Genomic DNA, 17,664 nt, shown 5'->3' with positions numbered 1-17,664 from the left:
TGATGAGGGCGCATCCCAGCTGGCGTGGTGGCAACATTAGGAGAGAAGGGGGCATATGCTGGATATGTTATGAAAAGTAAAATAGGACTGGACAACAGATTAGATGGGGTTTGGAAGGGGGAAAGGGAAGGAGGTGAGGAAGAAACCTAGGTTATAAGCCTGGGTGACCTGGGTCACACAGCTATTAAGTGTCTGAGACAGGGTTCAAGCTCACATCTTCCTGACACCAAGTCTGGTGCCTGGTCCACCATCTGACTGCTCAAAAAAATTTTTTTTTCTGAAATTTTCCTTCATAAAACAATTCACTAACAATAAACAAAGGGTGGGAGTTAGAAGAGGGGCACAGTTTTCCTAGTACTTCTGGAAAAGCACGTTAGTACTCATTAATTATCAATGTAAAAATATAACTTTCAGGGAACTTTAACTTCTCAATTTCTCCATGTTACAAGTTCCAAAGAGAAAATATCTTTTGGGATAGGAGATATAATTCTGGTTAAATGAAACTGCTGAATTTAATTCTTTTAGATATAAAGAAGTACCTTGAAAAGCTAGTTTTCTTTGTCTCTGCAAATCCCTGCAGGTTAGTTTTACTTAAGAACAGCAGAATTTTCTTCTAGATTTTCTGAGATATCTATCCAAGTTTGCACATTCTCACTAGATAATCACGCAGATTAATATATAAAAACTATGTTTAATCAAATTAATGGTTCCCATTTGAAAAGAGAATTAAGATCCAATTGTCCAAATTCAAAGTTTTCCCAAAGATGTATTTTCTACCATTACTTCTCCATAAAAGTCAAATTCTAACTTCTTTGTTCCCAAACTATGAAAAACAGGTCCTGGGTTAAAAAAAAAAGTCATATTCTGTACTCATGTTTTATAAGAAATATTTCTCTTCACTTTCCCAAGTTGGTTTGTATTAGTGGAAAACTACAGTGTGGAAATTATTACAAAGAATTAAGAAAAAGTAGTAACATTCTCTTATGGGACCAGCTTAAAAGGGGAAAAAAATTCAAAAGCATATGCTTTGAAATTGGAAATGTTTCAGACTCAAAATATTCCTATTGTCTGCCTTAGTCTGAAAGCCTTATTACCAGTTACTAGTTACTTCCGGAAGAAATAGTCTGGTTCTAGTAAAGGGTATAATAGGAAGAGCAATGGGTCTACTTTAAAAGAATTTACAGAGGAGGGTTCTGGCTGAAACTAAAACAAACAAACAAACAAAAAGGGTTAGTTTAGTGGTCCCAGAATCTGTGGAGCCCAGGAAAACTGCCCCAGGCCACCAGCCTTAGTGCAGCCTGGGACTTAATTTGTCTAAGCTAGATGTTTCAAAGGTTTGTAAGAAGCAACCAAGCAAGTTCCCAGGATGGGTGGAGCAAACCAAAACTGGGATTGATTTATTGAAACAGAGCTTAGGGAACTAATGAGAAACAAGCTTCAGTCTAGCCCCAGGAGAGGGAAAGAAGTGTCCAAAGAGTCTGGTGTCTTTGTGGGAGTAGCAGGGGGAGAGATTCTGTATTAGGCCTCTTGTCAAACTAACAACTGTAATTAGCTCCTAGTAGGCAGAGGTTAAGGAGACAAATTCTGTCCTCCTGTTCTTATGGCAAAAAGAATAAGGGGAAGACCTTTGTTTTTAAGTTTATTCTAGAATTAAGAGATTTATAACAGATCCCTTTTCAAACTTGGCTACGACCTTAGTACACACAGTTCAGGTTTCATCAGTAAGATTTACAGGCTATTTTAGGACAATACCTTAAATCCCAACAAGCTTCAAAATAAAAAACGGACAAAAAATTTTTGCCACAACAATGATAATTAACGTTAAAATGAATATAAGGTCAATGATAAATATAAACAACACTTACATGTGTTTTAAGATTTCCAAAGCTGTGTGTACATATATACATATATATATAAATATATGCATGTGTATATACAATATATAATGTATATATACACATTATATGCATATACATGCATGAGTGTGGTTATACACGTATACATATATGTGTTTATGTACATGCATATATGTCATTTAATGCTCAAAACAATTCTGTAAAGTAGGTACTACTATTATCGGAAAAAACATAAGCTATTTTTGTCTTTGGATCCCCAGCACCTTGAATAGAATGGTGCCTGGTCCACAGCAAACTCTCAATAAATAATTGTTAATTATTACCCTCATTTTACAGATCAGGAAAATGAAGCTCAGAGAGATTGAGTGACTTATGCAAAGTTACACTATTATTAAATGTTTGAGGCAGGATCTGAGCCCAGGTCTTCCTCCTTGAACCCTGAGCCCTGAACTCAATCCACTATTCCTTTCATGACAACTAATGTCATAATGATGTCCCTTGAATCAAGTACCTTCTAAATCCTAGAGAGTTTGGCTTCTGTGTTTGGAATATGTCCAAATTACTTTTAGTGTTAAATGTGTATTATATCACATTGATTATACATATTAAAATTATAACCCAAAATTCATAAAACCTATAATATATGTGTATGTATGTGGGTATGTATGTGTGTATACATACATACATATATATATATATATGTGTGTGTGTCTTATAAGTTTTATTAATTTTTGGTCATGATTTCAGCTATAACTCAGCTAACCAGAAGGATCACATTAACCTCAACACCATGTTTTCCAACTATCCAGAACTCTGAGAGGCTCACTCACTACTATATTGGAGACAGCTAGATCGCATAGTATATAGAGTGCTAGGCTTGGCGTCAGGAACATCTGAGTTCAACCTGAGTTAACTTCTGCCTCAGTTTCCTCAACTGTAAAATGGGGATTATAACAGCACCTACCTTGAGAGGTTCTTTTGAGGACCCAATGAGATATCTGTAAAGTGTTTAACACAGTGACTGACACATAGTAGGTACTATATAAATACTTTTTCCTTTCCCTTTACCCTCCCCTTTACAAGTAAATTAGGTCTAAGAGATTTTAATTATGCATTTTAGGCACATAGTAGGTATTCCCTAGGCAAGGGAAATGAGCTATAAAAATTCCATAGGTCATCAAAATGACTTTAAATAAGCTGCTAGAGAGGTCTATCACACAGAATTTTCTTTCTGGCATGACCTACCTTGAAAGTCATTAAGTAACAGAGCATATACGTTTATTTAGAGAACATTCTATAGTAGGAATGAAATTCAATACAAATTAAGTAGTTCTCATTACAACGGGGACTAGTGACCCAGCATGAAGTGGTTCTGCACCTGCTCTGGCAAAACCTGATCCTCTAAAGGAGGATGGTAACTGCTTTTTAGCCAGCATTTGCTTAAATACTGTTCACATAAGGGAAAGAGAGGGTACTTTCTAGAAACCAGATTCTTAGACATATACGGTCATGGATAGCTGTAATCTAGATAACTGAGCTTGTGGGACTTTTTAAATTACCCCATGTCAGTTTTCCTAAGAAAGAATTAGGATTTGGATACATTTACAGGTCTAAACTCAATTTTCAATCAAGTCACTTCTTGCACTGGACCGAGAAATGCCTTCTGAGCTCAATAAAGCATCTAAACCCAAGAGTTTCTCAGCTGCTTTTTAAGCTAAGAAAAGCATCTCACTCTGGGCAGTCTTAAATATATGGGCCTGTGCTCTTGGGTCATTCAACAAGCATCAATTCAGGGCCTGCTCAATGCCAAGCACTGTGCTAAGGGACATCAATCCTAAGAATGATCTGGTCTTTGCTCCCTAAGAGCTTCCATTCTTCTGGGGGAGATATAAACATATGTAAATACATACAGAATACAGCATTCTTAGGGAAAGAAGGGGCAACAGCACTTAGGGGATCAACTAAATCTAATCTCTAAGACCAGGAATGCATTTAATTCTTAAAATCAAAGCTATTGGAGAGACAGAGGGGGAGAACCAGACTATTAATTGTTCAGTATATGGTACACAGTATATAGCTACGAAAGGAAATAGCAAACCATTCCAGTATCTTTGCCAAGAAAACCCTAAATGGGGTCAGGAAGGGCTGATCACGACTGAAAACAAGTGAACAACAATAAAGCTAGCAGAGTGGAGTGCTGGGCCTGGAGTCAGGAAGACTCATCTTCCTGAGTTCAAATCTGGCCTCAGACACTAACTGTGTGACCCTGGGTAAGTCACTTAACCCTGTGTGCCTCCATGTCCTCATCTGTAAAATGAGCTGGAGAAGGAAATGGCAAACCACTCCAGTATCTTTACCAAGAAAACCCTAAATGGAGTCACAAAGAGTTGGACATGACGGAAACAACTCAACAAAAATAACAACAGAATATGGTATAGTTTTCCCCACTACATTAACTGGAGACTGAGAGACTGAGACAGAGGACAGACATACAGACTCCTCACACACATACCTGACTCTTTCTTGCTTCCCTTTCCTCCTTCTCGACTCTTCTTCAATACAGCTTTTAACATCTTTAATAGACTTTTTGCTCCCTAAAGAGAAAAGGGAGAGAAGAGACAAGGAAGGGGGAAGGGGAGCGTATGTTAGAATGTAACCTGAACATTGTCTTTAAACAGATATTTCTTACATCAAACAAAACACTCAGAGGTCATTAAATATAAAATATGTTGGGCTTTACATTAATTTTCCATGAATAAGTTAAGCAGCAAGCCAAAGGCTAAAGCAACAAAGAATGTTTTAATATTTGAATAAAATGATTAGACACTCACTATCTCATTATAAAGGAAAACAACATGGGGCATTCTCAACATTCCACATATAATTAAGGTTACAAGGCTAAACCTGGGTGAGTTACTGAAAGATACTTTAGTACAAAAATACTTAATTACTGACCCAAGTTTACTAAAGGGGGAGAATATGGAACACAAAAGCTAGCAGCGATTATTACAAACAAAAGAATGAAGCAATTATCATTAATTCATTGACTTAAATTATGCCACCAAAAAAGAAAAATTTCTCAGGAGCAAACAAATGCTAGCATTTTCAAAAGGAGTATGATGAGAATCCACTGTAAGATTGACATTGTGGGGCCAGAGTAACATCTTAAAAGTTCTCAGCTGAGTGGGGACTTCAGGGAATCAAGGTAAAAACATGGTCATCATTTTACAGATGGGGAAACTAAGTCCTAGAGAACGGAAGAGACTTGCTTGAGGTCCTAAAGCTAATAATGAGACATTAGTCTTTGATCATATATAGTAGTTATGTTTTGGGAGGCAGAGGGAAAAGAAGTAGTAGCCCGTGGCACCAGGCCAAACCTGTGCAATAATGAGCTGCATTTTTTTTAAACCGGGTTCTACTGTGCTTGTAAAAACAGCAGAAAGGCCCATTCCTAAGGTGAAACCAGACACCTACTCTCTGGCAGTGGACAAACAAAAAGACATTATTTCAGGATGAAGTTATTCTCTTTACTCATTTCCCTCCTCTCCACTAATCCAAATGAAATGGATGCAGATGCTGCAATAAACTAATAGCAAATTTCCAACTACATAACACTGTACCTTAAACTGTGGATAGAGTGCTTAATAAATGGCTGTTGACAAACTAAAAGGACTAGTTTTAAAATTATTAGTGTTGGTAATAACAAACTAACATTAACCACTAATGCTGCTAATGATTACTATTATTAATAGCAACTCCCAATTATTGCACTGTATAGTCTACAAAGGGCAGCTAGGTGGCACAGTGGATAGAGTGTCAGGCCTGGAAGTCGGGAAGACTCTTCTTCCTGAGTTCAAATCTGGCCTCAGATACTTGCTAGTTCTGTGATCCTGGGCAAATCACTTAACCCTGTTACCCTGTTTGCCTCAGTTTCCTCATCTGTAAAATGAGCTGGAGAAGCAAATCAAACCACTTCAGTATCTGCCAAGAAAACCCCAAATGGGATCACAAAGAGTTGGACACGACAGAAGCAAATGAACAATACTCTACAAAGCACTCTCCTCACAGCAATCCTGTGACAGAACTGCACAAGCACAAACACTATTTTACAAATAAAGAAACAGAATCAGAGAGAGAAAATAACTTGCCCAGTATCCACATAACTAGTAACTCTCAGAGTCAGCATTCAAATCCTGCTCCACCCCCAAAATCCAATGGTTCACTCTACCATCTCGCTACAAAAAAATTTCCTTAGTACCCGCCCCATCATTATATTTACCTACTGATAGTTTTCTTTGCATCTACCTCCTCCTTACTCCCAGCTAAATCAAATATCAATTGTATTGTTTTTTTGACTAGTTTTCTCCCCACCCCAACCCCCTCCTTGGAAGTCTCAATTCCTTAAGGATAGGCAAACTACAATGTTTTATGCTAGGTAAATATATAAATCAAGTACTTCAAAACTTTAAAATATTTATTATTTCACTGGTATAAGTATTTTTGCCAATGATAAAAATTGTAGTTCCTCTTTGGTAGATGGTTTTATGAGTTATTCAAATCATAGCCAACTTTCTGGTGATGAGCCTCTCTCAACTTCTCAAGGAGGTTCTCGAGACCCCAGGACCACAATCCATCATCGCACTTTTCCACTCCACTAATACAACGTTCGAGAACTCAAACACGGTACCACCTATGACAGAACCAGTATCTACCAGTTATCCCCTCCTCTCCTGCCAAAGGCATGCAATAGAAATTTGTCGCTAACTGATTGGCTCCTGCCTCCCTTGAGACAGCTTACTAGGTACCTAAGGCATAAGAAGTCTCACACACATGGAGTCAGGGTGCCTTCCAACTTGGTAGATATCTGAAAGACCTCCGGTTGCCATACCTTGGCCTGCTGACCAGATGCGTTCCCATTGAGAGAAGGGGGGCCAGGCTATAGAAACTAAGTGCTACAGTGTCCATTTTTACTTAGTCTGGCTAGGTTAACGGACTAAGGAAACTTCCTTTTATTAACTTATAAACTCTTCAATAACGTCCAAGTGTCTCATTTTGTCCCAAAGTCAACCCTGAACAGGATGCTGGCATAAGGATCTCAACCCTAACACCTTCAGTAAGCAGCCAACAAGCATTTATTAAGACCCTATTATGTACCTGACATTGGGCTAAGCATTGTGATAAAAGGGGACTAGGGTGATTGCTCTCAAGGAGCTCACAGTTTAATAGAGAAGGAAAGAGGCAAAAAACCATGTATGTACAAGATAAATAACTGGGGGTAGTCAGTCTCAGAGAGAAGGAACCTTAAAAATTTAAGAATTCTACAGGTCTTTATGGAGGTCAAGCATATAAAAGGAATAAAAGCATATGAAAATAGGTATTAAAAAATTAGCTCAAAAACGCATTTTCAAAATAAGAGAAAAATATAGCTATATAATAAAGGGGATAGGTACCTTGGAAAGTTGTCGGTCCTCCCTCACTGGAATTCTTCCCGTCAAAGCCTGGTGACCACTTGTTGAAAAAGTTATTAGAAAGGATTCTTGATCAAGTGTGAGTGAGACTAAATGGCCTCTTGTGGTTTTTTTTTCCCAACTGTAAGATTATGTGATATATTCTGTTCTGTGACACCATTTTCTCTGGTAGAAAATGAGACCCACAACAGAAAATAATGAAGAAACACACAGCCACTCCATTTATTTTCAAACAGTATTATTAGGAAGGGCTCTCTTTTACACTACTACACAGGCTACTCACACAAGAACTTAAAATGGTAAGCTAATACACAGGAACTATAAAGTTTTTTTTTAATACATACATATAGAGGAGCCATAATATACAACATCTTTCCATCCTCTGTGCTCTCAATAAATCCTTGTTGACGGACAAGACTTAACAGTGCAGAAAAGAGGCACAGGTATGTACCTCATTAGGCCACAAGAAATGAGAAAAGAGAGGGAGGTGACAAGGATGTGTTTGGCAATATCCATGCATGTTTATGCCTGAAAATCCCAAATATCCTGGAAATCAGCCCAAATTCCTAGACTGGCAATGAAAATGACAGATTTCATAAGATGGCACATGCTTGGTTCAGGAAGCTTTTAACTTTTAGTTGCTTCTCAACCAACCAGCCCAAACTCTACAGATGAAGCTATATGCTTTCTTTTTTCAAAAAATGACAGCTACAAAACACAAGGTGTTTCCATTTCTACCTTAGCTGCCAGGAAATTTAAGCCAAATTCAGTGTCCAATTGTAGTAATCAACTCATCCATCTCAGGTGCCTGGCAACATCTAATCCCTCTACTTTCCTTTGGATGTTTTTTATCCTTAGTTACCCCTTTTTTGTATTAGGCAATAACTTGAAATTTAGCTCAAATCCTCCTGACAGTAGGTAGGAGGATGAAGAAGAGGAAATAAATCCTAAGTAAACAAAAAGCACTCAAACCCTTTTCATCTTCGCTAGCCCCTTCAACAACTCATTCAATAATTACCTACTATATACAGAGCTGGACCATATTAAGTGCCAGGGAACTGACCTAAGACATGGTCCCTGTCCTCAAGAAGATTACAGTCTAGTAGAAAATAAGACAAAGGAATAGACATCACATAATTTAGAATTTTATTGTGAAATTCTTCTGAGAATGTCAAAACCAAGTGTTATACAAGGAAAGTTTTGGGGGGGTCAGGATTCAGAAAAGTCTTTACTGAGTCAGTCTTTAAAAGATAAATACACAGAAAAGACATTCAGAGGAAATCAAAAAAACACATAAGACAATTTTGTTACTACTTTCTGAAAATTAATTTTAAAAATAATAAGACAACAGAATTTGTTACATGTACCATCGTTAGTAATCACCTTTTTTCCCCTATTTTCTTTTTCTTATACTTGTTCATGCAGGGCAGGAACTTTTAACCCGAGACTTGTGAAACACAGATAAGACAGCTAGATAGATAGATAGACAGACAGACAGACGATAGATAGATAGATGATGGATAGACAGATATAAATATATTTCAATATAATTGGTTTTCTTTCTAATTCTGTGCATTTTAATTTATTCATTTAAAACCATTATTCTAAGAAGGGATCCACAGACTTCATCAGATTGCCAGAAAGGTCCATGAGAAAGGAATGTTATTTCTCTATGGAAGTTCAACGAAAATGGCAGGTTAACATAGCCAAAAAAGCCATCAGCCGTCACCTACTGGCCAACCTAATGGTAAACAAGCAGCCTCTTGCAGTTAGCTGGACAACAGAGAACATAAAGTCTGTCATGAGGACCATACTATAAAATCTTTCCATCTTGAAAGAGCCTACCAGAACTTATGTTCCATGGGCATAGCCTTCAGGAAGCAGAAGTCCTTTCCAATAAAGAAAAGGAGTAGAGTTTTATGTTAAAAATCATTACAATTTTTTAAAGATACACTTCAAGTATTTCACTGCATAAGAAAGCTAATTCTGACAGAAGCAGGAAGGATGGGTTAGTAAAGAGGTTACTGTAATAATCTATTCAGGTGATAATGAGGTCCAGTACAATGACAGAGGGAGTAGAAGCCAAAGGCAAGAGATGTTACCTCGTTTTCCCATTTCTCCCTTCCTCAATCATCAGCATCAAAGACACAGGCAACTATCATTTGGAGAAAACCTTAAACTTCACTGGTTTGGTTTTTTTTTTTTAAGTTGCAAGCACTTAAAATGAGAGAACTTTATGATCTCTCTCTCTTCTCAAAGCTCTTAAAATATTATACGTGTGTACCACATGTTTTGGCAGTTGGTTATGTTTGATCTTGTGCTAGTCTATTTTATATGAAAATGATATGCTCCCTGAGGGGGGGGGGCATGTCTCTTACCCTTTTTTGTACACATTCCATAAAGCCTAGTGTTCCACTAGTAAGCAATTAATAACTATCTGGAGAGTTTAAGATATGTCTTTTATTGCCTAACCAGATGAGCTAGCTTTTTAAAAATTATTCTATGTTTTCAATTACAAAAATATATTTTTTCTCCCTCCTATGAGTTAGCTTTCTAATTAGTTGCCTTTGGTGTCTAAAGCACTGAGTGAGGATTAGGAGACCTAGATTTTATTCTTAGTTCTGCTACTAACTAGCCTGTTGACTTATACAAGTTACATAACCTCCCCACTCTTCTATTAAAGATGACCTCAAATATTTCTTCCTGGTTTCTAAAATTCTATGACTCTACCTACAATCACCATCACTAGGCGGTGACAACGATATAGTGTCGGTGCCAAAGCACTTTTTTTTATATTGCACTACATGTAAATGAAGCTGAGCCATATGATAGTGTTTTGGTCACTTATGATCGATATCTTATGAATTAATAAGCCATGCCAATGTATTAGTCTCCCTAAAAAAAATTTTAGTAAATACTACTTCCAATTCCACAAATATTAATGACTTTTTAAAGCACTGAGTGCAATTCATTAGGAAGCAAAGCAAATGTCTGCTTTTATCCCAAGAAAGGTAATTTTAATTAAAAGATTATTCAAGCACAAAGCTTACTTTAAAACTGATTGCTTAAATTTTATTGTGTTAAGTTACCTGAAAACTCCCCATAGAATTTGTTCTGCAGTGAAATATGTTTGTTAAGGAAGAGAGTTACAAAATTATAAAAAACCTAAATCTGCACTTCAAGTTGCTAGAGAATTGCAAAGAGAAATTGCTGCATGTTAAGTTTGTTTAAACAAATTCCCACTTTAATAGCTGTTGGGAATGCTGGAAAAGAAACTGTACTTCATTCCCCTATGAGAAGAAAATGAGCTTCTAGTTTGAGAGGCATTGTGGTAATTTTACAGTTTCAGGATGGAGACCCAGTTACATGTCTTTTACTTTCTTTTCCTGTTCTGCCACAATAGAGAAAAAAAGATACACCATTAATGACAGACATTTTAGCTGATATAAAGACAAACTAAGGTCATCCCTTTAATTAGCTCTAACAGCTAAAGCAGGGTGAATTCACCACCTGAGGCTAAAACCTAGAGAAGCTACTGGCAACTGAGAAAAATTACTCAGAGGGACCTTTAATTCTGAAATTCTGCAGCATTGTACTAGCCTGGCAAAGTCAGATTCTAAGAGAAGAGTCAGAATAAATTGAAAAGAAACATTCTGATCAAAATCTGAGGATCCTATTGAGCTGAGATTATAGTTACGGATTACTGAAAAAAGGATCAAATTGTAGCTTTGGTATTCACTTCTTTGAAAACTGTTCTAAAAAAAATAGCATGTTTTAAAAGGTACAGCGTGGAAAGCACTGGCTCTGGAATTAGAGGGCCTAGATTCAAATGATGCCTTTGGCAATGATTACCTGTGTGACTCTGGGCAAATCACCAAACCTCCCTGGGCCTTAGCTTTCTCTGATTCCTATGAAAAAATACAGTATCTCTTCAATGCCTGCTATGTTTTCTTGTTGTTCAGTCATTTTTCAGTTCTATCTGACTCTTCTTGACCCCTTTTGGGGGGGTTTTCTTGATAAAGATACTGGAGTGATTTGCCATTTCCTTCTTCAGCTCATTTTACAGATGAGTAAACTGAGGCAAATGGGGTTAAGTGACTTGCCCAAGGTCCCACAGCTAGCAAGAATCTGAGGCTGGATTTGAACTCCTGACTCCAGGCCCAGCACTCTATCCACTGTGCCACCTAGCAGCCCCTTTGCTGTGTTTAACTTATAATTGATCTTATAAAAATAAAAAAGGGTCATATTTGTAACCCAGGTACTTATCTCCACCTAGAAGCAGCCTGCCTAATTTGGAAGGAAAAAAATGTGTTAGAGGGTTGGGGGGGGGGCGGGAATCACAGCCTCAAGTAGAAAGGGCTGCATAACATTGTTTTAAGAAAAGAAAAATACTAAGGTAGAAGTTGAGAAACCTGGTGTTTTGTTTTGTTTTTATGCTGATTGTCACTAGCTAGCTGAATGACTATGAACAAATTGTTTAAGCTGTCTGCATCTCAGTTTCCTCACTAATAAACTGATAATTTTAGAAATCTTTTTCAACTCTAGAATTCTAAGGATTCTATGATTCTACATATTAGTCAAACAAATAAGCGACAGTAGTCTTCAAAGCTCCAAATGTGCAAAGTTGGATAATCAGATGTGATTTTATATATACACATGTGTCTACGTGTGTGTATATATGTGTATATGTGTGTATACATACACATGAATCATCAAGCTAAATTACCACACTGCTTTATTGAAATATACTCTAGTAAACAGTTATCTCCAATTCTGAGGTACCCTTCTATGGCTTTAGGCAAGGAGCTATAAATAAGGGCTAGGGGTTGGATGGCCTTCAGCTTTAAAATGCTGAGTCAAACTAGCACACCTAACCAACAAAGAGACAACAAGATCACGCCTTTTTTTTTAAAGGAATACTTGAGATAATGGACTAAACAGAAATTTAACGGTCTCCTATTTCCCAGGTAAATGGAAAACTATCAAAATTATTACAAGAGACGCTCTGTTTTTAAAAAACAATGTCATTACTGGCACTTAAATTTTTCTAATGGATTTATAAAACAACACCATCAACCCGAGGTTTGGAGGACTCATGGGTCCTATAAAACACCATTTACAAGTAGCAAAACGACACATGAGTGTAGGAGAAACAAGACAACTATGACTTTGAGTCCTAATCCCCTCTGCCCTTGGCTTTTTCAACAATTTGGAAAAGCTGTATTATCTCTGAGCTTCCCATTTATTATACATAACATGGATATTGTTTAAATAATTAATATAAAGTATACGATTGTTTCTCTAACGTCATCACTGATTCAAAAACCAACCAACAGCCGGGGATTTGACTTCAATCCTCAATTATAAAACACTATCCTCCCTAAAGTCTGCTTTTTTCCTGTGTGCAAAGTCGATGAACATTCAGTCTCCAAAGACATATGTGAGGATTGACTATAAAGCAAGAATAAGGGAGGATTTTTTAATGCTGCAGAACATATGCATTCAAATAAGTATTGTCCCTTCCGAAAGCTGCCATCTTGGGAGGCTACACATTTATTTCCATGAAGCAGCCGCTGCCCAAAAAACAGACTTAGAAATCTTACTCTGGAAATGTTTTGAGGCTGAGGCACATGGTTTTCAACATCCTCAGTGGTCACACATCTCCACCTTTGAGGGTGGATTTAAATTTTAGATATAGCCACAAGACATTCTGACCTTATGATGAACAAGAATATGGATAACCTAACTGGATAATGCCTTTTGGATTTAAAACCAAAGTACGACATAGGGAGACCGATTTTAGCTTAAAATCTGATTCAGATCATGCCACATCCCTACTTAAAAATCATCAGTGACTCCCTCTTAACCAATCAAGTAACAACTCCTTAGCCTGATATTCTTAGCATTCTACCAACAATATTCCTTTTTTCACCTAAACAGGCCCTATGCCATTATTTATTTATTCCATAAGCATAAAGCAAAAGGGTATCTGATGAGAAAAGTTGCATGGAAGGGGCTAATGAGAAATGTTTTTGAGCCAAGTGATTTTTTTTTAACTAATTTTTTTTTTTAAGTGAGTGTTCAGGCAGTGCTAAAGAGGGTATTGGTGGGGCTTATGACATAAAGTCAAAGACAAGGCACGCCTTGGAATTATGGCAGAAAATAAATGGTCAAATATGTGGGGGGAAGGTCACAGGGGGAAAAAATAAATTAGGCTTCTAAATATTAAGAAGGGAGACACAGACAGACGGACAAAAATTGAAGATAATTCCAAAGTTGCCAACTTGGGTCCCTGAAAGAAAGGCATGCTCAAGAGATTCAAACTCTCCTAAACTACATTTGGAGAATAACTCAGGCATTCAGTTTTAAGCAAGCTCTTTCAAGGTACACCAATTCATTCAATTCAGTGCAATAAACATTTACTAATGTTCCAGGCATTGTGCTAAAGACTGGGGATACAAAAAGAGGCAAATGACAGTCCCTGCCCTTGCCAGGCTTGGAGTCTAATGGATACACTACACAGTACCAGGAATTTAATCAACAAGTACCTATGTGCCAGGCACTATACTAAGCACTAGGGATACACAGACAAAAATAAAAATTTCAAGGGGCTTAGGTTCTACTGGAGAAGACATGTACATATATGAATACATACAGCATAAATTCAAAAGAAACACAAGATAATTTAGACAAAATCATGCATTGTTTGGCACATTACCGACAGGGTCAGGAATTCCAGATAATAAAACCACTGGTGACAAACAAAGTGTCTCATAATTTTCAAATCATTCAATATACAAGATTTGTATTTAGACAGAAAATATCAAAACATTTACTATAACCCTACATATCTGTGCATGGAACTGGGATAGACATTCCACAAAGGAGGTTAAATAGACCTCAGGAAGTTTATAGTCTATGACAGACAACAATAACAAGAGCAGAAGCCGACCAAACAAACGGATATGCAAAATGTGGTGATGTCACATGAAAACAAAGGGGACATTTAATCTAGGAAGAATGAAAAAAACTCATATGCTTGAAAGAGGAATTGGCATGGGTCTGAGGCAAAAAAGAGACCTAAGACTTGGGTTTCCACCCTCTCTCCAGCCAAGGGGAACCTTACATTCACAAGGCAGGGATTTCTAAGTCACCTTTCTCAACCTAGGTTTTCCCATCTGCAAAATACGGAAATATAATATCACCTATGTCATGGGGCTGCTGTGAGGACCTAATCAAGATACATCTGTGATGCACCTTGCAAGTCTTAAATTATATATATAATTTGTGTGTGTGTGTGTGTATATATATATAGTACCTATTATTATCAAGGATGAGGAGGGACTGCCGGTACAAAGAAAACGAAAGAGATGAAGATGACTGAGTCACTTCCATTTCCTCAATAGACCTGTCCTAAGGCAATACATATTTTTAAGACTAACAAGGATATCATAGCATGTCTGATATTTCCACTGCAATAATGGAAAAAAAAACTTTATCGAAAACTGGTAAGCAACATGAAGCTGTAGAAGAGCTGGTGTAGCCATTCTGAACAACATTTAATAAGTGAAAACACAGCCAGATGGGAAATATTCCAGCTAGATTTTTATTTTACAAAATGAGGACATGAGGATAGAACTTTGCATGAGGACAACTGACGTTATTTTTAGAACATCCATAAAACTTTAACCACCACTGCAATGTTCCAACATTATCCATGCCTGAAGGTATGTATGGTGCATGCCCCCGGTGGGTCAGGATAAAGGTTCAGATTTTTATTTTCTGAAGAACTACTGAAAGGGTCAATTAAGGCCTTTAGAAGCATTTTCAGTGAAAGCTTTGATCGCCGGTTCTGTCATCACTCTCCCTTACCACATACAGACAGCATGAAATAAATACATCTTGGATCCAAAGAACAAAATCAGTATTGTGAGGCAGTACTTACACTATGGTACATCAATTTAAAAAGAAACCACACAAACAGATATGGGTCGTTTTTTTAAATGGGGGGAGGAGGCAATATAGAAAAAAGCAAGAGCTACAAAACTTATACTTTTCAAACCCAAAACAAAAAGTATCCTTATATTCTTTCAACTCTAACAATGAAATTATTTTTACATGTACCCATCATAAAGTTATTTTTATAACTTTATAATGTGTGGTCCAACTGCTTTCCTTTAAGAAAAAGCAGCACATGAGAACAAACACACACACACACACTTTAAAATAAAAATAGCTGGGATTATAGTGACTATAAGATTGTTCCATAATAACGTACATAAATGTGCTATCCTTTCATAGTCACATACTAAAAAGATATGGATTTTACTAGTTATGTAGGTATGCGTGAAAACAGAACATGAAAATTTTTATTATATGGATATTAAAGGTACCTAATATTCCCAAAATATTAAAATTTTTGTCTTCACTCAAAAAAAAATAAAGATTTCAAATAACTGTTAATTAATCCAAACCATTGGAACTAACAAGGTCACCAATTTCTGCTGTTTTAGTGAAATCTATCAACCTATATTTGCTATAGTAATACAGTAATCTTATGGCAAATACACATGTATAAATAAACATACTTGATCTAGATAACTCTCTTTCAGGATTAAACTCTTCCTTTTCTTAAGACCTAGTATTCACAGATTACCAGAGTTGAAAGAGGCTATCTGGTCTAACATGGATCTTGAGAATTAGAAGAGATTTCTCAAGTCATCTACTCCAGCCTAAAAGAAAACAAGAATCCCCTCTACAGCATACCCAAGAAGTAGTCATTAGCTCACTGACCAACCTCTAATCCTTGGTGGCGGGGATCACAAGCTCCCCTTTAGTAATCTGGTGAAGCTTATGGACCCCTTCTCAGAATGTTTGTAAATGCATGCAATACAGAATTACAAAAGAAACTAATTATAATGAAATATAGTATACACACACCTATATGTATACATCATGTGTGTGTACATATACAGATACATACACTCATATGCATATATACACATATATATAAACACACACATACACATTGAAGGAATCCTCCAGTCAAGAATCCCTGCTGTTGTGGTAAGGGTGAACCCTACTATGTCCTGGGGAAGGCCATTCCACTTTGGGAGAGCTCTAGTTTTCAGGCAGTTTTCTTAACTCAAACCAAAAATTTCCTCTCTACAACTTCTAGTCATTACTTCTGGTCCTGCCCTTTGGGGCCAAATATAACAAATCTAATTGTGTCTTCCATGTGGTAACTCTTCAATTACTTGCACAGAGCTCTCATACTCCCTAACTGGAATGGTTAATGGGGAGTTGAAACTCAAGACAAAGAAGGTACTAAGAGGACACCTAGATGCCCTTCATAAGATCAAAATTTGCAATTTGAAGGGACCCTGGGGTCATCTAGTCCAACCTCACTTTATAGATGAGGATCCCAGGCAGGGAGATCAAACAATTTGCCCAAGATCACACAATAAATTAGCAAAGTTTACCTTTTCATTAGACTACAAAAGAGTTAAAGTTCATGAGTTTATGTCACCAGTCCAAGAAAAACTATATCCCAGAGTTTTGGAAGAAATGACAGAGGTGAATGCTAAGCCAATGTCAGTGTCCTCTGAAAGGCTATGAAGAGGTATGGCAGGAGTGAGAGAAGGACAAATATATCAATTTTTAAAAGATAGAATATGGAGTCTGCAAACTGCAGGGCAGTGACCCTGACTTTGACTCTTGACGAAATTGTGGAAGACTTTATTAGAGAGATGGTTAATGAAGATCTACAAAATAAAACAGCAATCACAGAGTTTATGTGCTTTCATCAAGAACAGCTCATGCCAGACTAACCTAATATACCTTTCTGGCTCAACCATGGAATATTCTAGTATACTAAAGGATCTACATCAATGTGGATATTCCCTCTAGTGATGTATAGCATAACCAATCCATGCCTATCCTGTATGATTTTTCTTCACAACCTCCCATAAGTTTGCCAAAGGAAGTCTACTCAACAGAGAGAGCTTTCCTTGTGTTTTACTGATCATGAGGATAAAATGGAACAAGTGGGCCATCCATCAATATCCCTTTCTTTTGCCCGATGACCGCCCCATCTTCTTTTTGGATTATTCGTTTCTTTAATGATATTCTTTATAGTGTTATGTTTACACCAGTTCTCCTACATAATTCTTTGAAATGTGTTGTAGCCTGTTCAAGTCCACCATCGTCTTTTGGGTAATCTTCAAATTTAATTCTTCAAAGACTGTAGAATTTCATAATTCAAAACCGGAGCAACATCAACTGGAAGAATACCAGTATTAAAAAGATAGATCTTCATTTCAGAGAGAAGGTTAAGGTTA

At 37.0% G+C, this 17,664-nt stretch overlaps 1 protein-coding gene across 1 annotated transcript in view; it reads right to left on the bottom strand.

Annotated features, from left to right (window-relative positions):
* The window catches only part of TANC1 (tetratricopeptide repeat, ankyrin repeat and coiled-coil containing 1), a 271,214-nt gene that overhangs the window by 186,141 nt on the left and 67,409 nt on the right, over positions 1-17,664 (bottom strand). The window contains exon 2 of the mRNA XM_036743222.1: positions 4,369-4,450. Coding sequence (XP_036599117.1) covers positions 4,369-4,429 — 61 coding nt within the window. The 5' untranslated portion in view covers positions 4,430-4,450. The remainder of the gene's footprint in view (positions 1-4,368; positions 4,451-17,664) is intronic.

This window comes from Trichosurus vulpecula, chromosome 2 (genome assembly GCF_011100635.1).
Source record: "Trichosurus vulpecula isolate mTriVul1 chromosome 2, mTriVul1.pri, whole genome shotgun sequence".
NCBI classification, from domain to species: Eukaryota; Metazoa; Chordata; class Mammalia; order Diprotodontia; family Phalangeridae; genus Trichosurus; species Trichosurus vulpecula.
The sequence above is the reverse complement of the archived record's forward strand: the minus strand, read 5'-3'. Positions and strand labels throughout refer to the sequence as shown.